This window comes from Lampris incognitus, chromosome 5 (genome assembly GCF_029633865.1).
Source record: "Lampris incognitus isolate fLamInc1 chromosome 5, fLamInc1.hap2, whole genome shotgun sequence".
NCBI classification, from domain to species: Eukaryota; Metazoa; Chordata; class Actinopteri; order Lampriformes; family Lampridae; genus Lampris; species Lampris incognitus.
Window position 1 is genome coordinate 21,475,366 of NC_079215.1, and position 22,699 is coordinate 21,498,064.

Consider the following 22,699-nt stretch of genomic DNA (forward strand, 5'->3'; position numbering starts at 1 on the left):
GGCGACCCCTAATGGGAGCAGCCGAAAGAAATTTACAGTGAACGTCCCGCCTTACTAACCTTATTTTTCCCACCCGCATTTCGAGAAGACCCGCTCTACTCTGCATCTGATTGGCTAGTTAGTCGTTGCCTCCGTTGGTTAGGTTGGCTAGGTTGGGGTTAAGGTTAGGATTAGCCAGTCAGAGGCAGAGTAGGGCGGCTCTTCAACGGGGTTTGGTTGGTTGGTTGGTTGGTGGGTAGGGGGAGGGGATATAAAGCTTCAAGCTTCGACGTTGTATGCTTTTCACTTGCCGCTGGCTTTAGTGTAGTACGTACTCCACCGAAATCGCGGGTACCCACCATTATGGACAGCCGAGGCTATGGATCAGGTACAGGCGTGCTTGCCGCTCCTCAATTAAACATTATGCTTACATAAATGGCAGAATGTACGAAACCCCTCGAAATTTATATATAACATAATATAGTTAGGTACAGTTAGCGAATTGCTAGGTAATGCTAGCTCATGGTACCACGTTTATTTAAGTCGGAACGCTATCATACCCGCCTATTATGATACTTCTGTTAAGATTTTAGCAAGCTCATGCAAAAAAACGGTAGGCAGTGTATCAGCATTGTCCGTTTGCACGAATGCGTCGAGTTAGCGAGCAAATATAGATGATGCTACGTTTTACGTAAGAACTTGCTAACAGCTAGCTTAACTATCTTAAGCTAGATGGGCCACAGTCTTGTATCGTTAACACCTTGCTGTTCGCTGACCAGTTTGCCAGCCAGCGATCTTACTATTTGTCTGCAAGTTCTCAGAAATTAATTACTCTTTTCATTTTGTGAGCAAGTTTCCGAAAGTTAGTCGGCAAATTTCATTAAAATGGAGTCAGTGAAACACGCAAATTCTCCATTAGCTAATAAAATGGCCGCCACGCCATCCCGCACTTCCTTGCTCTTCTGCTCTGCTGCAGTTACCGTCAAACACTAAAAATTATCACTGTTTTGAATTAGATAGAGATGGCTTGTTAGTTTGCAGTTCATTTTTGATATCTCGCCGTAAATATGGGTTTGCTACGTTGCCAAATTCAGCCGTTTTGAGGAAAGCCTGTTAAGTCCCATTGTCTGTTCTTGCAGGATACTCCAGTTGGGGAGGCGGAGGATCAGGCAACAGAGGTGAGAACCAACTGGACTCCTGTAAAATTTATATCTGTAGGACAGAAGAATTTTGGATAGAGGTGTATGATTGCATTGATATTTATTGATATTTATGTCTTATTCATCAGGCTCTGGTGGTTATGACTCATATGGCGGAGGTTACAAAGACTCAATGTCAGGCCTCGGGGGATATGGAGGAGGTAGTGGAATGATGAAGAGGGGTCTCTCCGGTGGCTCCCTACTCTCATCCTCAGCCTCAGATGACGTTATTGCGAAAATTAATCAACGCCTGGACATGCTTACTCAGCTCGAAGGAGGGATGAAGGGAAGTCGTGATAGGTAATGTGTGCCTAGACGGCTGCTTTAAAACAAAGCTTACTTACTTAATTTAAAAATCTATGAGCCCCATTGTCCCCCCAATCAAAGCGCTTCTCTAATTATTTTAAACCTGAATCTTATTTTCAACATCAATTGCCTTCCAGCAACCAGAGTTTGCGTTGTCACACAAAGTGTCTTTTTTATCCAAAGCTATAGAGTTGGCAGGAAGTACAAGCTTCCAAAAACAGTTGAAACATGCGCAGTATCTTGCTGCATTTTGAATACCATCAAAATTACTTGATTTTTTTTTACTACTAATTTATGCTGACTTTCATGCACCAACCTTAAGCTCCAACTCTTCTCCTTCCTACTTTTGTCTGCACTTGTTGCATTACCACTCAGTTGGCACAAAATATATTTTTAATTTCTTCCACTGTGTGAATGAAGTCCAGACTGAGAGCTATATCTCATTCAGTCTAAGATCATAGGTCAGTTGAAAATGTAATGGGGACAGATCCTCATCTTATTGCAATTTTTATTTGTTATGCACTGAACTCTTTTCTTGCCGTTTTATGCAAGTTTAAAAATCCAGGTAAGGAAATCACGGAAAGTTTGAATCACTATCAAGGATGTGCACATCCTCATCCTTTGTGTTGTCCCCGCTGACACAGCAGCTGGGGAAGGGGAGAAATAGTGCATTTAATAGGCCCTGGTTAAGTGTGGTTATCGTAACTGGGCATTTGTCAAAGCCGATCAAAGAGAGGAGATGGACAACAGCTGCGTAAATCAGTGGTGATTCTATATGTGGCGGGAGTGTCAGAACAGTTGAGACGCGTATTTTCCAAACATCGCATCTCAGTTGCTTTCAATCCCCAAAACACACCCCAGGGATTGGGTCCCCTGGTACAAATGGAGCAATATATTCAAAAATTGAATCAGTTCATCTGGATACAGTGATTATTGACGGATACGTTTCATCATCGTATGTGACCTCTTCAGTCTGACTGCATGTATCCCCACCCCTTATAAACAACGCAGTTGCGTATTGACCGAAACCATGACCAGTTTCATAGAGCAAATATGGGTGTCGCCATGAATTGGTCTCAATGGCCATGTGTACTAGTCACAGGATTTGGGAATGTTTGCAATCACAGCACTGTAATATGGCGACAGATGTACTCTTAGCCCCCCCCCCCCCTTGGTTCAGGGATGGTCATTCCCTCTTAACATAGATGGCCTCTTTGACTCCCTGTTCAAACCAGCGTGCTTCCCTATCAAGTCAATTTAATTTGTATTGCCCAATATCACAAATTACAAATTTGCCTCAAGGGGCTTTACAGCAACACAACATCCTGTCCTTAGACCCTTGCATCAAATAAGGAACAACTCCTTAAAAAAAAACCTTTAACGGGGAGAAAAAAATAAGAAGACACCCCAGGAAGAGCAACAGAAGAGAGATCTCTCACAAGATGGACAATGTGCCATGGATGTTGTTTACACAATTTACAGAATACAACATCAGAAGATAACAGAAGTATAATAGAATTATAAAATATATGAAGAATATGATGAGGATGCCAAGCAGTATCCAGACACCACCGGAACAGCCCAGGACCCAAGCCACACGACCAGCATCACCATGTAAAAAAATAAATAAAAAATGAGTCACACGTCTTAGAGAAGGATAGAACATTAAAACAGGATAACAAAGTTATATGGATTTGTAAGATGTATAAGAAGGCAGGTTACTCCACAAGAGCGGGGCCCGATGGGAAAAAGCCCTGTCACTCGCTGACTTTTTAACTTGGGGTACACACAGGAGCCCTGTATTTTGAGAGCAAAGAGCTTGAGATGGAATGTACGTTTTAAGGAGATCAGACAGGTAAGATGGGTAAGATTTAAATACTTGGGGTCAACTGTCCAAAGTAACAGAGAGTGCAGAAGAGAAGTGAAGAAGAAAGCGAAGGCAGGGTGGAGTGGGTGGAGAATAGTGTCAGGAGTGATTTGCCCACAGAAGGGTACCAGCAAGAGTTAAAGGGAAGGTTTACAAAATGGTTGTGAGACCAGCTATGTTATATGGTTTGGAGACTGGCACTGATGAAAAGACAGGAGGCGGAGCTGGAGGTGGCAGAGTTGAAGATGGTAAGATTTTCATTGTGAGTGACAGAAGAAGGACAGGATTAGGAACGAGTATATTAGAGGGACAGCTCAGGTTGAATGGTTTGGAGACAAAGCAAGAGAGGCAAGATTGAGATGGCTTGGATGTGTGAAGGAGAGATGCTGGGTATATTTGGAGAAGGTTGCTGAATATGGAGCTGCCAGGAAAGAGAGAGCCAAAAGAGGAGGTTTATGGATGTGCTAAAAGAGGATATGCAAGTGGCTGGTGTGACAGAGGAGGATGCAGAGGACAGGGACAAATGGAAACGGATGATCTTCTGTGGCGACCCCTAATGGGAGCAGTCGAAAATAGTAGTAGTAGACAGGTAAGATGGGGCAAGCCCATTAAGGATTTTGTAAGTCAGCAGGAGCACCTCGAAGTCTGATTTAACATGGATAGGAAGCCAATGAAGAGAGGCAAGAGTGGGTGTAATATGGTAAATTTTTCTAGTTTTAGTTAGGATTCTAGCTGCAGCATTCTCAACCATCTGAAGACTTTAGTACTAGCGTGTGGCAGACCTGAAATCAGAACATAACGGTAATCAAAAAGTCTGGATGAAACAAATGCATGTATTGGAGTCTCTGCGTGGAAAGAAAAGACGGAATTTTAGCTATGTTACATAAGTGAAAAAAGGCAGTCTTGGTGATTTCTACCAAGGATGTGCACATCTCATCCTGGCCACTGGGCTGTAGATGGGTGTAGACTGCTGAGTGCTGGCCTGACGTGTTAGCTCTCCGGTGTTGTGCCATTCTCATGGCCAGCATCTGTTTAATTTCCCCATGTATAAGTCACAGCGATCCTCCTGACCCTTAACAACGTACACTATATTGTCCTGTTTGTGCCAGGGGACCCGATCCTTGGGGTGGACCAACTTCTGCACAGCATGTTTTGGGGTTTGAAAGCAACTTGAGAGTTGGTGTTTGGAAAATAAGTGTCTCAGCTTTTCCGAGACTCCCGCCACATATGGAATTACCACTTTTTTTACACTTTGTTAGCTGTTGTCCTTCTCTTTTCAATTGGCTGGTGCACTGTTTGGGCATGTTCCTTTATTTGACAAACGCCCAGGTAGGATAACCATGCTTAACCAAGGCCTGTTTAATGTTGGATTTCTCCCCTTCCCCGGCCGCTGTGTCGGTGGGGACATTGTCAGCTCGGTGGTGCAGCATCCTGATGACTCCTAGTTTGTGCTGCAGTTGAATATGAGAATCAGTTCTGATCAGTATGTGTTGGTTTACAGTAAACCTCAACAATTAAATGTCCCCCGTCACCAATTTCAAAGTCTAAGAAGACTAACTTGTCATTTTTCACATCCTCCCTGGTGAACTTGATGTGGTTGTTCCCATGTGGTCTGTGAAATGTACATCCTGAGATTTATGTCTGAATGTTCTCATTCATCCAGGTCATGGTTATCCAAAGGAATTGAATCGAGTGCAACTGGACTATATACAAGGTCCAGTTGCACTAAATTCAATTCCTTTGGATATCCTGAGATTTAATTTTAACCCAGGTGTTGTCCCCAAATATGAACCATGGCTAGGTGGTGTCCCTGGATAGGACATCTGTCGCCATCTTAGTGCTGTGATTGCAAACATTCCCAAATCCTCTGTGAATATTACACATGGCCATTGAAACTCTAGTTAATGGTCACACCCATATTTGCCTATGAAACTGGTTGCTGGTTTTGGTCGTTATGCAACTGTATTATTTATAAATTTTGGGGATACCTGCAGTCAGTTTAGACTGACGATGCCACTTAGTTGAGTGATGAAACGTATCTGTCAAATGTACCCATATGAACTGATTCAACCTTCTTTAATTTTCTTACCTGCATTATGAGCATGCATCAAGACAGAGCAATATATTGTACGCTGTTAAATGCTGGGAGGATTGCCATCACATATACATTGGGAAAACCAAACCGATGCCAGCCAAGAGGATTGCACAACATAAGAACTAATGTGTTGGGCGAAGACTCCGTGGTACACCCATCTACAGGCTAGTGCTTCAAGGATGAGGATGTGCCCATCCTTGATAGGGAGGAATGCTGGTTTGACTGTGGAGTCAAATTAGGCCATCTATTTGAAGAGGGAACAACCATCCCTGAACCGAGGCGGGGGGCCTAAAAGTACATCTAACGCCATTTTACAATGTTGTGATTGCAGCTACTCCCTAATCCTCTGTGAATAGTACACATGGCCATTGTAACTCTAGTTAATGGTCACAACATTTGCATATAAAAGCGATCGTTTTCGGTCTTTGTACCACTGTAAGGAATTCATTGGCCTTGAAGTAAGGTAGAGTTGTGGCAAAGTGGATTATATTTTGTTTTAAATTGATTGGCATGATGGGTATATGACCCAGGTAAAAAATAAAGATTTAGCTTTTTTTTTTGTAAAAGGCACGATCCTGAAAATAATCATTTAGTCACACCTACTCTTACTTTGACCATTCCAAAATCCCTGAGATAATTTAAAAACAAAACAATTGCCTAAGATGCTGTGTCAGCACCTTCAGCAGCCTAGCTAAAACACATGGTATATCAGAGTTTTAGCTATTGATGGATGTAGACCCTTTTGTTAAACGTTTTCTCTTAAGTTTGGTATGCTAAACAATAGCTTCGCTTCTTTCAACTTGATGCTGCCTTCCTTATTCTTCCATGTTTGATTGCTATGGTGAAGACATAAAAGGCTTTGCTGTATCAGTTTTCCAGAGAAAGCCCTACCCAATAGTAACCTGATGACCAACTTCATATTGCATTCATGATATAGATACTTGTGGATTTACAAATGTCCTAAATACTGCAGCAATGGTAAGAATTAAATATGCATTTAGGCCTATTCAGCATTGTGGTTTAATCAGTCTTCGAGACACATGCGTCAACAAGCCAACTGTGCCTTTTGTTTTTCGTTTTAGATTCTGTCTTATACTTTCATTTATGTCCATAACCCTACCCCCTGTATTTACATTTCATCACCCTTTTGCCTGGGCATTTCCTGAACCTTACTAATTTTCTTTGCTTTGTTTGAGAAGGGCTGTGGATTTGTTAAGAGGTTTTATCATATGCATATTTTTTTTGTAAAGAAGATAGTCCTTCCTATTTCAGATAATGACAGTTTGAACATGAAAACTTCTTTACACATTGACATTATTTTGTGATGTTTTACCCTACGTACTAGCTCACTCGTCTTATCTGATATGCCCAGCAGTAATTTATGTAAATAAACATTTTTAGGCCACAGAGAATCATTGAACTGTCAAGAAACCTATCGGACATAGTTAATTTTCCTGGCCCATATTATCTGATGTATTTCACCAAAGAAACCATTGTAAACTTCTTACCTAATGGCTTTGGCTTCCCTATGCATGCAAGTAGAGTAGTACATCTTGCTAATGCTTATGGTGTGTATGTTCACAGACACAGACATACAATGTTCTCATTCACTTATGGTGTGTAGTAACTCATATTCCAGGGTAAATAAAAGAAAGGCTTGATAGTTGAGGTGGCTTATGTGATGGGGGTGGCGATTCGATGCTTAGAAGGGAATGAATGAGACCATAATGACCGAATCTCACCATGTCTATCATGCATCACTCTCCACTCAGACTATGTATGATAGAATGAGACCAGTCTTTCTAAGACTAGGGACACAACAAGACTTAAAAGACTGACAATTTTTTTTTAAATCTGCTTGTTTTTTCTGTAAAAGTTCAAATCCAAAATTAAGACATGCTTAATTTTGGATTTTGCTTTAACACATTTATCTTGGAGTAAAAATTGAGGATTTGAAACTGTTAGTCAAAGAAAGTTGAATTGGTTCATGTGGCTAACGATGTTTAACAGAAAAGTGTCATCGCTCATCTAATACCCTTTTTACACTAAAATAATCGTGTATAGGCGGGGTTGGGTTTTTTTTTTTTTTTACCTCTAGCATCATCTTTGACATCATGACGTTTGTGATGTCACGAACGCGCCAGTAAACAGAAAGCAGCATGGAAGCCAGGGAGACGGTGGGTAACGTTACTTTTTTATATCTTGTACTTCAGGCTCTCTTTCAAACCATACAAACTCAACGCAGACTGAACGATGTTCGAGCGCTGCTTGAACGAAGACGCTGTACCCACAAACAAATGTTTTACATGAGTTGCCGGCGCGATTTTATGGCGCGCGAAGAATGGCGCTACGTCATCGCGCAAATTAGCATGTCCACCCAGGTGTCGCGTTTACATCAATGCCGATCAGAGGTGGAGCCGATAAATACCCGTGACTACCGCAGTCATTTGACCCAGGAGTGAATACCGATTGTACCGTTTTTTTGGCCAGTGTGAAAGGGGCTTGTATTTAGTCTAAACTGACTCCAGGTATCCCCATCCTTATAAACAATACAGTAGCATAACAACTGAAACCAACGATCAGTTTCATAATGCAGATAGGTATGACGATTGACTAGTTTCAATGGCCATGTGTTCTATTCAGAGGATTTGGGAATGTTCACAATCACAGCATTGTAAGATGGTGATAGATGTTCTCTTAGTCCCCCCCGGTCATTCCCTCTTCACATTGAGAGTGAAGAGGGAACGACCATCCCTCTATGAACTGGGGCTGTTAAAATTAGCCAAAAATGACGTTCGATAATTCTGTCTACAAAAAGCGCATAGGTTCGAACCAATTCAAATATATTTATGTGCATTATGTCCGTAAGAGGGCAAATAAATACAATGAGAGACATAATTACTTGTATATTTGTTTCAATGTATACATGTCTGCATAACTATACATTACAAATAAAATAATGTTCATGTGTCCTCAAGTTACTAGTGGTGGAATGGTAAGCTAACTGTAGCTTGCATACGACTTTATCTCGAGGTTCCACAGTTTTTCCGTTGTCTGACCAAAATCCGAAGTATTTCCCAACGGGAAAGAGTGTTCGGAGTGAAAATCACTCTTTGCGAGCGAGTTGGGTTGTGAACTCTGCCGACTTTACCACACAGTTGTTGTTTAATTATTTGCTTTTTCAACCAATGAAAATAACGTGTGACTCTGGTCCGTCGTGCAGCATTATCAGTGCAGTGGCCAAGGCCTTCGCGAGAATTCGCAAGGCAGACAGCCGCAGTAGTGCTTTTTTTTCCCCACAACTATTAATTTTCACACTCGAAGTTTGTTGTTTTTTTACAACTCTGTTATATATTCGAATTTGAAAATATTCATTATGAACATCCTCTGTGTATAGTACACATGGCCATTGAAACTCTAGTTAGGATCGTTGGTTTGGTCATTATGCAACTGTATTGTTTATAAAGGTGGGGTACCTGCAGTAAGTTTACACTGAAGAGATCACTTAGATGAGTGATGAAACATGTCTCTCAATAAACGTGTCCAGATGAACTAATTCAACTTTCTTGGATTATTGGTGCATGTATAAAGTCATCAGGACACAGTTTAGTCTGAGAAACGTTTCATTATTCATCTAAGTGACTTTGTCGGTCTCAGCTGACTGCAGGTATCCCCAATTTTGTATAACAAACCAAAACTCGCGATGGGTGTCATATGCAAATTGTTGTGACCATTAATTGGAGTTACATTGGCCATATGTACTATTCACAGAGGATTGGGGAATAGCAGCAATCACAGCTTTGTAAAATGCTCACAGATTTACTCTTAGTCCCCCTTCTCTGTTCAGGGATGGACGTTTCCTCTTCACATAGCTAGCCTCCCGATTCAAGCTAGTGCTCCTCCCTGTCAAGGAACATTGGTTTGAACGGGGAGGCCATCTGTGTCAAAGAGGCTGAGACTGACGAAGTCACTCAGATGAGTGATGAAACGTTTCTCCCATTAGATTTTGTGTCCAGATGAACTGATTCAGCTTTCTGGGAATGGGGCGTCCGGGTAGCGTGGCGGTCTATTCCGTTGCCTTCAACACGGGGATTGCCAGTTCAAATCCACATGTTACCACTGGCTTGGTTGGGTGTCCCTACAGATTGACCATGTCTGTATCTGGGAAGCTGGATGTGGGTATGTGACCTGGTCGCTGCGCTGATGCCCCCTTTGGTTGGTCAGGGGGCCTTTTCAGGGGGGAGGGGTAAGTGGGGGGGGACAGCATGATCCTCCCATGCGCTACGTACCCCTGGTGAAACTCCTCACTGTCCGGTGAAAAGAAGTGACTGGCGACTTGATGTGTATCGGAGGAGGCAATTGGTAGTCTGCAGCCTTCCCCGGATTCGCAGAGGAGGTGGAGCAGAGCTCAGGATGGCTCAGAAGAGTGGAGTAATTGGCCAGATACAGTTGAGGAGAAAGGAGGGGAGGCTTTCTGGGAACATAAATAAGATGTTCAGGAAATGTTTTTCTGTCCCTTTTTTTCCCCTTCTCATTCAGATCTCATTGGCTATTTTCGGTGTCCATTAATGTGACAATGCAACATATAATAACTGATGAAGGCTTGTTAGAATTGAGTCAGAAAAACCAACTATCAGGTGTTGTGACTAAAATGGTTTCACGATTAAAATTCTCGCTCTTACTGCAATGTGTGTGTCACAAATAGTGTTACACTTTAAGCAGACACGTGCCTTAAAAAGGAAATGCTAGTCAATGTAAGGATTCAGCTTAGGGGTGGGCAATAGTTAGATATTATTTATCATATTTAAATGTACCAGGATGAATTTCAGATACTGTCATGTTGAGACACAATTTTTTTTGTTTGTTTAAATTAGAGAAATGATAATCTAAAATTTCTCACAATATGAGGTCTGAAGTATTTGAGGGAGTATTATTTGAAAACTTATTTTTGGAGCCTGAGCTACATCTGTGGTTGTCCTGCCATGTTGCCATGGGGCTTGTTTCCTTCCTTCCTTACACTTTGTGTGAAAGTGTCATTGGTCGAGCTTGCTTGTAACAAATACCAAATAGACATTTGGCAGGCTGATTGAGAGAGGAGTAGGATGAATTAACATTTTCTTAGGTGTAGTTATCAATAGCAAAGTTTGAAACACTGACTCAGCTCTTATAATGGCTTAAGGAGAGGTGTAGTTTATAACAAACATCGATTGGATTGTCCTAGGTCCCCAAAAATGAATTATTTCATTGCTGAATCCCCTTTAAAAATGCCTGTATTGACCCTCTGGGAGAAAATATCAATCTTTCTCTAATACATATCGACACCCTTTGACATAAAGCCAGTCCCAGTTGAGTTTGTGCCCCTTCAGCATTGCCGTTGTCTTGACTTTTCTTTTCCCCCCCACTTTAATTTTTCCTCCCTCTTCATGTGACCTATTCCTAACTTTAGGTTGCACAAGAGGTGAAAGTTCACAGGTGTTGGCGTATCATTTCTGTCCAAGTGAACACAAATGTTTAGTGAAGGCCACTTTTTGTATATGCACGAAAGAAATTTCTCCCTTACCTCTGGGAAAAACTTCAATATCATGCATCTCATTCTTGATTATACAAGTATCATCTGTTCACTTTCCAAGATATATTTGCCCATATATCTGTCCTAAGACATCACTTGTTCTGATAGACCATGCACTTGTCTGATTCTCTGTGACCAGTCTGCACAACAGCTCTCACCAGTTCCGTCTCTCTCTTCCTGTCAAGCTTGGACAAACGTTTTAATTACCAGAGAAGAGAAATTAAAAAATGCCATTTCTCCTAACCTGCAGGATGCTAATAATCCCTGGACCTCCAACAGAGATTTGGTTGGATGAAATGTGGGAAGAACTTAAGTTTTTGTAAATCAAATGTGCAGAGGAAAAACATGATAAAACCACGAATGACCACAACAAGACCCTTAATTTGTTTTGATCGTCAGTTTATGATCACATCAATGTGGTTCATCATGAAATAATAAATTTGGGAGAAAAAAAAGAGCGGGAGAGAGAAAGCGAGACTGTGGAGGAGAAGGACCAGGTGGAGAAATCCATACCTGACTGCCTCCCTCCCTCCCTCACTCTCTGCTGTTCTCTGCCAACCCTCTCCCTTCCTCCCCTCCCTCCTGCAGGTTTGACCAGTACGAGTCATTCGACTCGCGTCCTTCCTCTCTCACCTCTTCCCGAGATCTCTACAGATCTGGCAGCAGCGGTAGCTATGGTTACGGCGAGGGCCGGGGGGACCACATGCTGTTGGGTCAGCGCGGAGGCTCAGGCTACGGAGTTGGGCTAGGGGGAGGAGGAGGCTTCGACAGCCACTCCTCGTCCTACGGAGTCGCTAAAATGCGACAGAATATGAGAGAGTCCTTCACCAGTGGCCAGGGAGGAGGTTCAGGAGGTGGAGGATGGGCCGGAGCAGGCCGACGTTCCCCCAGAAGGGGTGGAAGTTCCGGAGGCCGAGGAGCTGGAGGAGGGTTTGGAAGCCGCAGGTCTGACCCCACTCCCTTAGGAGGAGGGCGGGGAGGTGGTAGTGGTGGCCACTCCCACCGTGGCCACTCTCCAGGAGGTGGTAGAGGCAAGCTCCCATCCCTCCTGTCCAGCCGCATGTACCCTGAGAGTGGGGGTTTCCATCAGGGTTCCGCCCAAGGGCCTCACGACTTCCCTGGGAGGCATTTTGGAGGGGGCCCACGTGCTGGCCGCCAGCGAGGCCGCAAGAGACCACTGAATCGAGTAAGTACCTCCAGTGGGACTAGACAGCCCCCCCAACACTGGGCATAAGGGTAAAGACCTTTTTAGTTGCATTCTTTGTATCTTCAATCTACTGGAGAGCCAAACATACATGCTAGTGTCAATAGGACATTTATGGAAACTTCTCCTATGTAATCCCCAATTTGACGTATCACTGCCCCCTTCCACTTTTGTCCAACCCATGTTGCCATGCCTCTTGGTGCTAAACTGGCCTTGTCCACAATGAATGCCCAGAGAGACTTCCCCACTCTTGTTAACCCAGGTTTTAATTCTCCAAGCCATCTGTATTTCTTCTGATGTCACTCATTGGATATTTTTTTTCTTTTTTTCTTTTGCCTCAACTCGGGCAAGTGAATTCAAGTGATAGCAAAAGCTCACAGAAGGAAGATTATTGATGTATGGGCTACTATGTCAAATTGCAAGTTTCAGTGTGGAAAGGGTAAAAAGATGTCTTCTGTAGGGTTTATCTAGTTGTCAAAAGAAATGTGCGCTTTTTTTTCTCGAGTCACTTTGCACTGGTTTTATGCATAATTATTAAACTAGATTCCTTCACATTTGGCCTTTAAGTCGTCTTTTGCTGGAACAAAGCTTTTATCAGGAATCAAGTCTAAGAACAACCCAGTTGTATTGACAGTGGCAATTACAGTTCTCTGGTTTTGAAGTGGCATACCAAATTTAATATCAGCGAATTAATGTAAACATCCTACATGATTTATCTTTACAAGACACAAATCTTGGTTTTATGATGTTGTCCACTTAATTGGGTCATAACACCAAAGATGCATAAACCATGACTTATGCAACATTTACATAATAATTTTTTAATGATTGTGTTTGTCTGGGAGTTTGTAGGCCACAGTAATGTTTTAACTTAGTTTCCAGACAATGATGGTTAATTCATGTTGCTAAAACGACCTTTGAAGTTATTTCTAGTGTCTTTTTTTTTTTTTTTTTTTTTTTGCGCTTTGTAAGTGTGATTGGAATGTTTCCCTGTAGCAAGTAAAGCCTCAACGTGATGGTCAGAAGAAGAGGAAGCAGACATTGACTGCGGCTGATGAGCCAGAGTCTAAGATGAATAAGACAGAGGCTGCAGGGACAGAAGATACCCAAGGTACAAATTTCACATTTGTTAAATCAGCGTGGCACAATTAAGCCTAACAGCTCCATTACACTTCACACATGTTTCCGTATGTTTTGTGTATTGTCGAGTGATAGTTAACATATTGTTTTCGTAGTGCCAGCAGAGAAAAATGGTGACGCAAGTGAGGCAAAGACTCCAGCTGCTGTGAGTAGATTAGGTTTTGGATGTCTTCATTTTATCAATAATTCATCAGTTTTCTCACATTGAGAAATAATGACACATCCATCAAATAGACAGTTGTTATTTTGTCTTTAGTTTTCTTGTGTCGACTCGAGGTGGTGCACTCCTTTATTTTAATAAAATAATGGATTTCTTTAATCCCTAGGACACAAAACCTGCAGCGGGTGGAGAGAAAGGTAATATCTTCTCTTGCGCCTCCAGATAATGGTTTTGCTGTCTTGCGCTACACTCAGCGTCTTACAGCTACTGTTCCTGTTGTGTTCATATTCTCGGAAATATACCGACACACTAAGCATTAATGTCAGCCCCTCTCTTCTTCTCAGCTCCATCTGTACAGGAAGAGAACTCCCAGTCAAAAAAGAGTCCACAGGCCAAACAGACCCAGGCCCAAGGCCAGGACAAGCATACCAAACCAAGGAAGAGGAGGGGCTTCCTGGAAAGGTCAGGAGGCAAACAAAACCTTCAGAGGTCAGAATTACATACTACATTACCCAACCTCTTCTTTCTTGATTTACCTTTCATTTCTATTCATCCTCCTCATGGGATTGGCCCACCTCTAGTTCATTCTTTTTACAAATTGCTTGCATTTTTTTCCTGTTCCTTCACTATGTTCACCTTCTTTTCATGTGGTTAAAAAATGAAATGATGCCAACCAGTCAGCTAATTTAAGTTGTTCTAACAAACCCAGTTTTTCACATGGCTATGAGAGTTAATCCTTGCAAATAAAATGTTGTTACACACCCACATTTATTAGAATTCTTTTTAAATCCCCTTTTTGATATCCAAGTGCTGCAGACTTGATTTCCCAAACTGCAAGTCAAATCACACATCATGTAAATTTACCAGCGTTCTTGTAGATAATGGCTTGCTCCTTAACAATTTTAGCTAGCTTTAATCGGGCATTGAAATGAAGGTGCAATTTGAATTGTGGAAGGCTATTTTATTTTTGTAAGTTTTAAAATGTGATAGGTGAAATTTAATTGGGGTGTTTCCCTTTTCTGTAGGGTGACGTATGCATGCTCAGTGTGCAAGTTCCGCTCATTCTACAGAGAAGATATGACTGCTCACCTTGAGAGCCGCTTCCACAAGGACCACTTCAAGTTTCTGTCCGGCCAGCTTTCCAAGCCAACCACTGACTTCCTACAGGTGAGACTTCACAGATAAGACCCATTTGCACAAGGTATTAACATGCTATCTGAATCAGAACAATCTGATTGCACCCTTGGAATATATCCCTGGTTTTTATTGTCTGCATTGTGATTGGATTTTATTTATGTATGTATGCATCTATCTATCTATCTATCTATCTATCTATCTATCTATCTATCTATCTATCTATCTATCTATCTATCTATCTATCTATCTATCTATCTAATCTATCTCCCACCACATACACAAAAAGGACCACGTAGTCTAGGGCTCCAGATTACTGCCAGTGTGGTCACATATGCGAAAATGACTCTATTCAGTGCCACTTAAAAAATGTATTGGTTGCAGCTAGACTCATTGGTTTTTATTTGTTTTTACATTGCAAAACCATGATCTTATCAAAGAGCTGTCTGATTTTGTATGCATTGTTTTTTTTTTTTTTTATTCTGCTATGGAATACCTGCTGGTTGCATTTGTTTCTCTGTCACGCAGTCCTCTCTGAGTTTGTAACTATGACAGTGTCTCCCCCAGTAAACAGAAGACGAACTAGGGCACATAGACTGTTGCTAACAATGAACAAAGACTTGCAGGGTCACAAATTAGCCTACAAGACACTTGTTTTTTGTTTAGAAAAATGCCCCACCACCAATTACTTATATGGTCCTTGTGCCACCTTTGTCTGTCAAAGCTGACATTTCTTCAGACCCTGTGAAAGAACCAGTTTCTGACCCAGAGGAACAGCAGATCAATTGGAGAAGGGGGAAAAAAAACAAAACGGCCACCTCCAACTAAAAAGCTCAACAAGAGTTATTCCTTCTGCCCCAAGTGCCTCCAAGGGTTGACTTGGCTGGGTTTATTACCCACTGTATTTACATACTATTTTTAAATGGTGTGGACTGTTGCAGGCAACTCAGAATTTGTATCTGCAGCTTCACTATTCAAGCGAGAGACCCCATAGCTTCATTGCAAAACCCATAAGAACACGCAGTGCAGGGACAGATGTATCACCCATGGGACTGGCCCCCCCTTGCCAGCGGTGCTTTAACTCCCAAGTGGCCAACAGATCTCATGAGGCAGAGATTAATATTAAGTTCAACATGGCATACAATATAGCGAAAGAAGCAATACTCCAAAGGAATTGAACCAAGTGCAACAGGACTTGGTTATATATCCGTGAAGATGTTTCGCCTCTCATCCAAGAGGCTTCATCAGTTCGTGCCTTTCTGACTAGACCAAGCTAGTCTGAATGGCTGGTGATGAAACTCAGATATTTAGCCTCTTTGGAGACAGGAGCCTTCACATTTGGATTTACAGGAAACCTACACACCCAGACCAATATCTACTTTTCGACTCACACCACCCTCTGGAACACAAACTGGGCATCATCAGAACTCTGCAACACAGAGCTGATAATGTGCCCAGCAGCACTCAGGCCCAACGGAAAGAACAGAAACACCTGAGGGAAGCTCTAAAAACCTGCGGCAACCCCAGTTGGACCTTTGTGAAAACTGCAACACGTTCCAGAAGGACCAACCGGGTGAGCGATGAGGAGAAGAGGAACAGAAGGAATAACATAGTCATCCCGTATGTTACTGGGGTCTCCGAGAACTCAGGAGAATTTTTAACAAACACCGCATCCCGGTATACTTCAAACCCAGCAACACACTCCGACAAAAACTGGTTCATCCCAAAGACCGTGTACCACACACCAAAGCAATCTGGTGTATGCTGTACAATGCAATGAGGATTGCACTGACCTACACATAGGAGAAACCAAACAACCACTACACAAACGGATGGCCCAACACAGAAGGCCAAACTCCTCAGGACAAGACTCAGCAGTCTTATCTACACCTAAAGGAGAAGACACACTCCTTCGAGGACAGCAACGTACACATTTGGACAGAGAAGATAGATGGTTTGAAAGAGGGGTGAAGGAAGCCATCTATGCGAAACTGGAAAAACCATCCCTCAACAGAGGAGGAGGTCTGCGACACCACCTATCTCCCACTTACAATGCCGTCCTTTCATCTCTACCCAGGAGACTCAAAAAGTTAGCCTCCAAGAACAACAGTCGGTCACTAACGGCTCCAACGACTCATGACCACTGAATGGAGCACTAACAAAGTCAAACTAACACCTCCAACCACCGTCGTTGCTAAACATCGGAACACAAAAGAGCCATTGACATCAATAGCTCTGATAACAAATGCCGTTGCTAAACATCGGAACACAAAAGAGCCATTGACATCAATAGCTCTGATAACGACTCCAAAGAGGCTAAATATCTGAGTTTCATCACCAGCCAGTCAGACTAGCTTAGTCTAGTCCGAAAGGCACGAACTGATGAAGCCTCTTTGATGAGAGGCGAAAACGTCTTCACAGATATATAGCCAAGTCCAGTTGCACTTGATTCAATTCCTTTGGATAACTATGACCTGGATGAATGTGAACATTCACAGACCATACTCTTCACTAATTTTGAAATGACAATATTGCTCAAAAAAATAATTTGACTGTATAAATCCAAAGTGCTGAAATGCTATGGTATACGCAGTTCATCAGGAACATTGGTGTAAAACATTGTTGGGTGCAATCACTCAGTTGTGCAGCGCTGCAATTTCTAGTGTGACCAAAATATTTGCATTGACTTGTAGTGGCATTGGAGTTTGTAGTGACATTGGTGGCACATAGCAGTGGTGCTAATAAGTTTTTCTATCAGTGTAAATGTTAGTCTTGAGCTCCGTAGACCAAAAGGTGAGAAGGTCGCAATTCTGTCTACTGTCTAAAACAAACATGCCAATTTTCCTTTCCTGTTGAAGGGATTTTTTTTTTTTTTACTTCTTCAATTTTATAGTAACTATTCATTGTCATTTTGAAGCATGTTGTTCACTGTGGCTGGGGAAAGAAGTAATAGGAATATATATTTTCTTAATTTTCCAAACCCAATAGCAGAAACGTTAATGTCGGAGCTAGAAATGGGTACCGAAACCTGGTATTTAACGAGCACCGGTGCTAAATTAGAGACCATAGTATGGACTGCTATCAGTATTGGAGAAATTAAGAAAATTAATTTCCTGTCTGTTTAGGTTTGATAAACGTTATTTTGCATCTTTTCTCTCACAAACTCTATTTTTAATTTGCAGTAAGATTAAGGCATTTGTCTAAAATGCGTTGTTGTTATTCCCAATCCAGAAGAGAGAGCTCTTGGAGCCTGTCATATGTGCAAGCAGAGGGACGGGGCCAGTTCTCTGCCTCCCTCTCTGACGTGTGTGTGTGTGTGTGTGTGTGTGTGTGTGTGTGTGTGTGTGTGTGTGCGCGCGTGTGCGCACACACAGAGCCTGCTCTTAGTGACAATGGCAGAATAACACATGAGAAAATAAAGCAATGTTAATTCTCTTCTGAATTTGTTTTGCTTGTTTCTCTTAAAAAAGAACTGATAAGAGTACCGTTAAAGTACCGGATCAGTAAGCAGTATTGGTAAGAGTAGTAGTACCGTTAAAATCTTAACGATACCCATTCCTAGTCGGAGCTTATCAATACTACGGTCTTTAGTAATTTATCACCGGTGCTCGTGTAATTCCGGGTTTCAGTACCCGTCCATCCCTGTCGTGTTGTGCATCTTACCAATGCAAGCGAACTAAATGGGTTGTGTTTTACACCTGTTGAGATCCAATCACGGTGCAAGTCATACAATTACACCTTGCACTACAAGAGGTTGTGAATACCAGGGCTAAATGGGTTGCAATTACTTAAAAAGATACATTTTGCACAAACAATGTAGATGTATTTGTGTTTCAAAAGTTTTGTTGTTGTTTCTAGGAATACTTGCTGAACAAGTACAAGAAGACTGAGCAGAGAACCAGTCAGTTAGAAAACCACAGTGCTGCCATCTGCCAGGTCTACAAGGACCAGGACCTCACCAGGGGTAAAAGTGGCAACACAGACTACGTAAGAGAATGAACAATAGTCATTGTAAATATTCTAATCTCTTTTCTACCTATCCCCTGTAGATGTTGGTATGGAGCACTTCATGAGGAAGGTAGAGGCAGCCCATTGTGCAGCGTGTGACCTTTTCATTCCCATGCAACACCACCTGATTCAGAAACATATCAAATCACCTGACCACAACTACAACCGCAAGGTAATTCACTTCAGTTTTTCTCTGCTGTGGCGGCATCAATTGAGTATGATTAATATACATGGAAAAATTACCCGTTATTGGGAGTAATCTGTTAAAGATAATGTGTAGATAAAAGAACTTGCATGGTTTGAAATAATCGTTTCTCTAATACAAGGGGAATGCTTACTCAGAATTTGACATCTATATATATAAAACAAGAGTGTATGTTTGTATGTTCACTTAAAACTCCAGAAATACCCATTGTGGAACAAAAAGAAAGGTATCTTTAGAATCAGCATTTTCCAAGGATTGCACAGTTCGAAAAATATTTAAAAAACCAAGTAAAAAATTGGATTTATTTGTGAAAGAGGCATTCCAACGATGGTTTGTGGAGACTTCCAGCAAATCCTTCCAGTGGTCAAGGGAGGCACTACACCTAACATTGTCAATGCTAGCCTGAAGGCACCCAACGTGATTTACCCTGAGGCGTTTGAACATTGAGCGATTAATACACACATTGGCAAAGAAGCTTGATGAATGGATTGAAAATTGTGGCATTTGATAATTTTCGTGAATAAGATTTGTTTATTCAACATTCATTTGTCACTTGTATCATATCATAAATTGTCCTGTATTTCATCATCGATTACATCATAAAGATCAGATCGTGTTTGTTGTTATCGTGAGAACATTTTCCCCGGGCTACGTCGGGTACCTCTGCTAGCACTTAAATAAAGATGATATAATAGTAATAAAATTGCCTTTATTGGTATAGGATTAGGTTATTTTGCATATAAACATTATTAAAAAAAATTGGTTGAATAGTTGAACATAACAAACACCTGAATAATGCGATGTTGGTTGAAAATAATTTTTATTGTACATGTTAAATGTTTATATTCCTCTTTGTATTTGACTCTACCTTTTTTGTATCACTCAAGGGTATGATGGAACAGTCGAAGAGAGCCAGTCTGTCAGTTGCTCGCAGCATCCTTAACCACAAAGTAATTGGCAAGAAACTGGAAAGTTATCTCAAGGTACTTGTACACACACAACTGATTTTGTCTTGTTCCATATTTCCATATCTGTGCATTCCAACGGCACGGACAAGTATCAAATTATCATGTCATAATTTTTTATATTAATTCCTCCAAAGTATAAAAATACAAATAAACTGCAGTGATATCACATTACCACAATTATAGATTTTAAAGCCTTTTCATAAACAGAAAATGTTGTGTTCCCTTTAAGCTGTCATATACCTGTATGCTCTACACCATTAGCATGTGAGTGGCCCACAACTGTGTTGTGGGCATGTTGTGTGAAAATGTAGGAATATAGATCAATGGCCTCATTACTATCTTTTATTACACCTATATGATGGTGCACAGTTTTTAAATAGCATGACATTAAAATGGTGAAGAGGTTGAGTAATAGCTCTTAAGAATAACCATTCCACATAAACTATTTCAGATGTTTTCGCACTCAGTTTGACTAACATTTAATCAATAAATAACACAGACATTAATTTTACCAAACTGGTGTAATTCTTGTTCATTCTCGAGTATGAAACTTCTCAAATTTAAAAATGGACTGTCGTGATATAATAGCTCTGTCTTAGAAAAACTGCAGGGTCTACGTAGCGCTACACTGTGCAACACTGAATTTAAACCTTAATGATAAATGACGCACTGACATATGGCAAGCCATCTTTTCAAACCCTCTTGCTTTTGCAGGGCGAGAACCCTTTTACTGGTGCTCAAGACGATCAGGATCCTGAGGATTCAATGGTAATGGAGGTGTCAGAGATGGAGGTAACCAATGACAACGAGACCGAGGCGGACCCATCAAAGGAGGAACCCGTGCCTGAGGGAGAGACGGGTCAAGAAGCAGTTGAGGATGATGGGACAGCGGAGGAGAAAATGGAAGAGGAGCTAGCATTAGAAGGAGATGAAGAGGAGGAAGAAGGTTTTGAGGTCGGAGATGGTGATGAGGAGGAATATGTGGTTGATGAGATTGTTGAAGAGGGAGTACAGGGTGTGCTGGAAGATGAGGAGGATGAGGGAATAGAGGCAACAGTGGCAGAGGAAATAGAGGCAACAGTGGCAGAGGGAGTAGAGGCAACAGTGGCACAGGGAGTAGAGGCGGCAGAGGGAGTAGAAGCAACAGTGGCAGGGGGAGAAGAGGCAACAGTGGCAGAGGAAAAGAGTGATGATGCTAACAATGGGGTTACTCCCACAGTGTGATTTCTTGACCTTAATCTGTCTGGACCAGTAATGCCCCACTCCCCCCTTTGACAGTCCCACAATCCTCATTCTGTCACCATCAATGTTCGGTTCAGATACATGTCCTCCCCAGGTTTCACAAACTATAAACCTGAATATATGTATACTTTTGTTTATATTTTTATTTTTGTGGTTCCTATGTTGAAAATGTTTTGAGCTTGATTTTAATTGAAGTTGTTCGAGATAATGCAACAATGTTAGTTATTAGGATTCGTTTTCTTTCTTGTCTGTAGGTCCAGTTTAAGAATTTTTTCATTATGAATTAGTAGTGAAATTCCAACTCAATGTGGGCTTTTAATTCAGTGGGTGGGGTGAAACAGATTTAAAAAAAAAAGTCCATTGTTTTGTGGGATACATGTCATTGTCAGTAACAAATGGATGTTCGTTACTCTCAAAAATAAACTTGCTCAATATAATCAACATCATCTCGTTCAGTTTTCTGTATTTGAGTTTAACTTTTGTTTGAGATTTTGTAGACTTGCAATTTGTTAAAAAGACCGCAAAAGTTAAGTTTGTGAGTGTAATGTATTGTTACATTTAGTCATATTGCTGGCATGTTTAACCTGGCAAAATAAAATCGATTCTAATATCCCTTGATTCTAGTGTCAGTTTTACGGTAGCTAAACTACAAAATGGAAAGGCTCCGAGAAACACACTTTACTATCTGCATCTTTCAGTGTAATCAAATTCATTCGTCTGCTTGAGTGTTAGACAATATTTAGTACATTGCATTTGATCTCAAATATTTGTGGCAGGACAAACAAACAAAAATTGAGTTAGAAAACGAGCATTTCTCGTTTCTGACCAAAGGGAGGCTTGCACCTGCCCCACTTACCTGCTACAAGCGAAGCCAATTTAGGTGGCTGCAGTATTAGTCGTCGTGGTTGCAATGTAAAATTGAAACCTCCGATTTAGTCAGATTAAGACAATGTGACAGTTGCCATAAACCCCTTAATAATAATAAAAACCTTAAACCACCTTAATCAAATTAAGGTGGAAGTCGACGCAACGGATTAAAGCAATTGACAGAATTGGATTTTTCGTGAATCATTCGATTTAGTGTTTTGTATACTGAAAGATCGAATTATGGATCGGAAGTTGTGCGTGCGTGCGAGACTCTTCGGAAGATGTGTTTTCTTTGTTTTTTATCCGTTCAAGAAATTAAGACGTAAATATCCTTCACTTTACGTTGTCTTGGTGCATACTCAATAATCCAGGTAAGAAAAGCAAAAGTTTGAATCAGTTCATCTGGATCCGTTTATTGACATACGTTTCACCACTCAACTAAGTGACATCTTCAGTCTAAACTGACTGCAGGTATCCCCGCCCCTTATAACCAACACAGTTGCATAACGACCAGTTTCATAAGCAAATATGGATGTGACCATTAACTAGAGTGATCAGACGTATCTGTCAACCTTCTTTGATCCACTTTAGGTTGTTTTAGTCCAGAAATGCGGTTGTTTGCTGCTGCTCAAACATAGAACGCACACCTGTATTGATGAGGAGCCGACCAGTGGGGTAAGCATCAAAAAATGAATAAAAGGAAGCCGTACACCAATTTTATCCTGAAGAATGCATTTAAGGCAACTATAAAATTTA

The 22,699-nt window shown here is 41.4% G+C and overlaps 1 protein-coding gene across 1 annotated transcript; it reads left to right on the top strand.

Annotated features, from left to right (window-relative positions):
- The first annotated feature begins 285 nt into the window (after positions 1-285).
- akap8l (A kinase (PRKA) anchor protein 8-like) lies at positions 286-21,688 on the top strand. Its single transcript, XM_056279939.1, has 13 exons — positions 286-367; positions 1,119-1,157; positions 1,268-1,478; positions 11,604-12,201; positions 13,216-13,330; positions 13,455-13,504; positions 13,686-13,716; positions 13,864-14,008; positions 14,545-14,686; positions 18,512-18,617; positions 18,703-18,833; positions 19,754-19,849; positions 20,549-21,688. The coding sequence occupies exons 1-13, from the start codon at positions 343-345 to the stop codon at positions 21,056-21,058; spliced, it is 2,199 nt and encodes a 732-aa protein (XP_056135914.1). The 5' UTR covers positions 286-342; the 3' UTR covers positions 21,059-21,688.
- Positions 21,689-22,699: the final 1,011 nt, after the last annotated feature.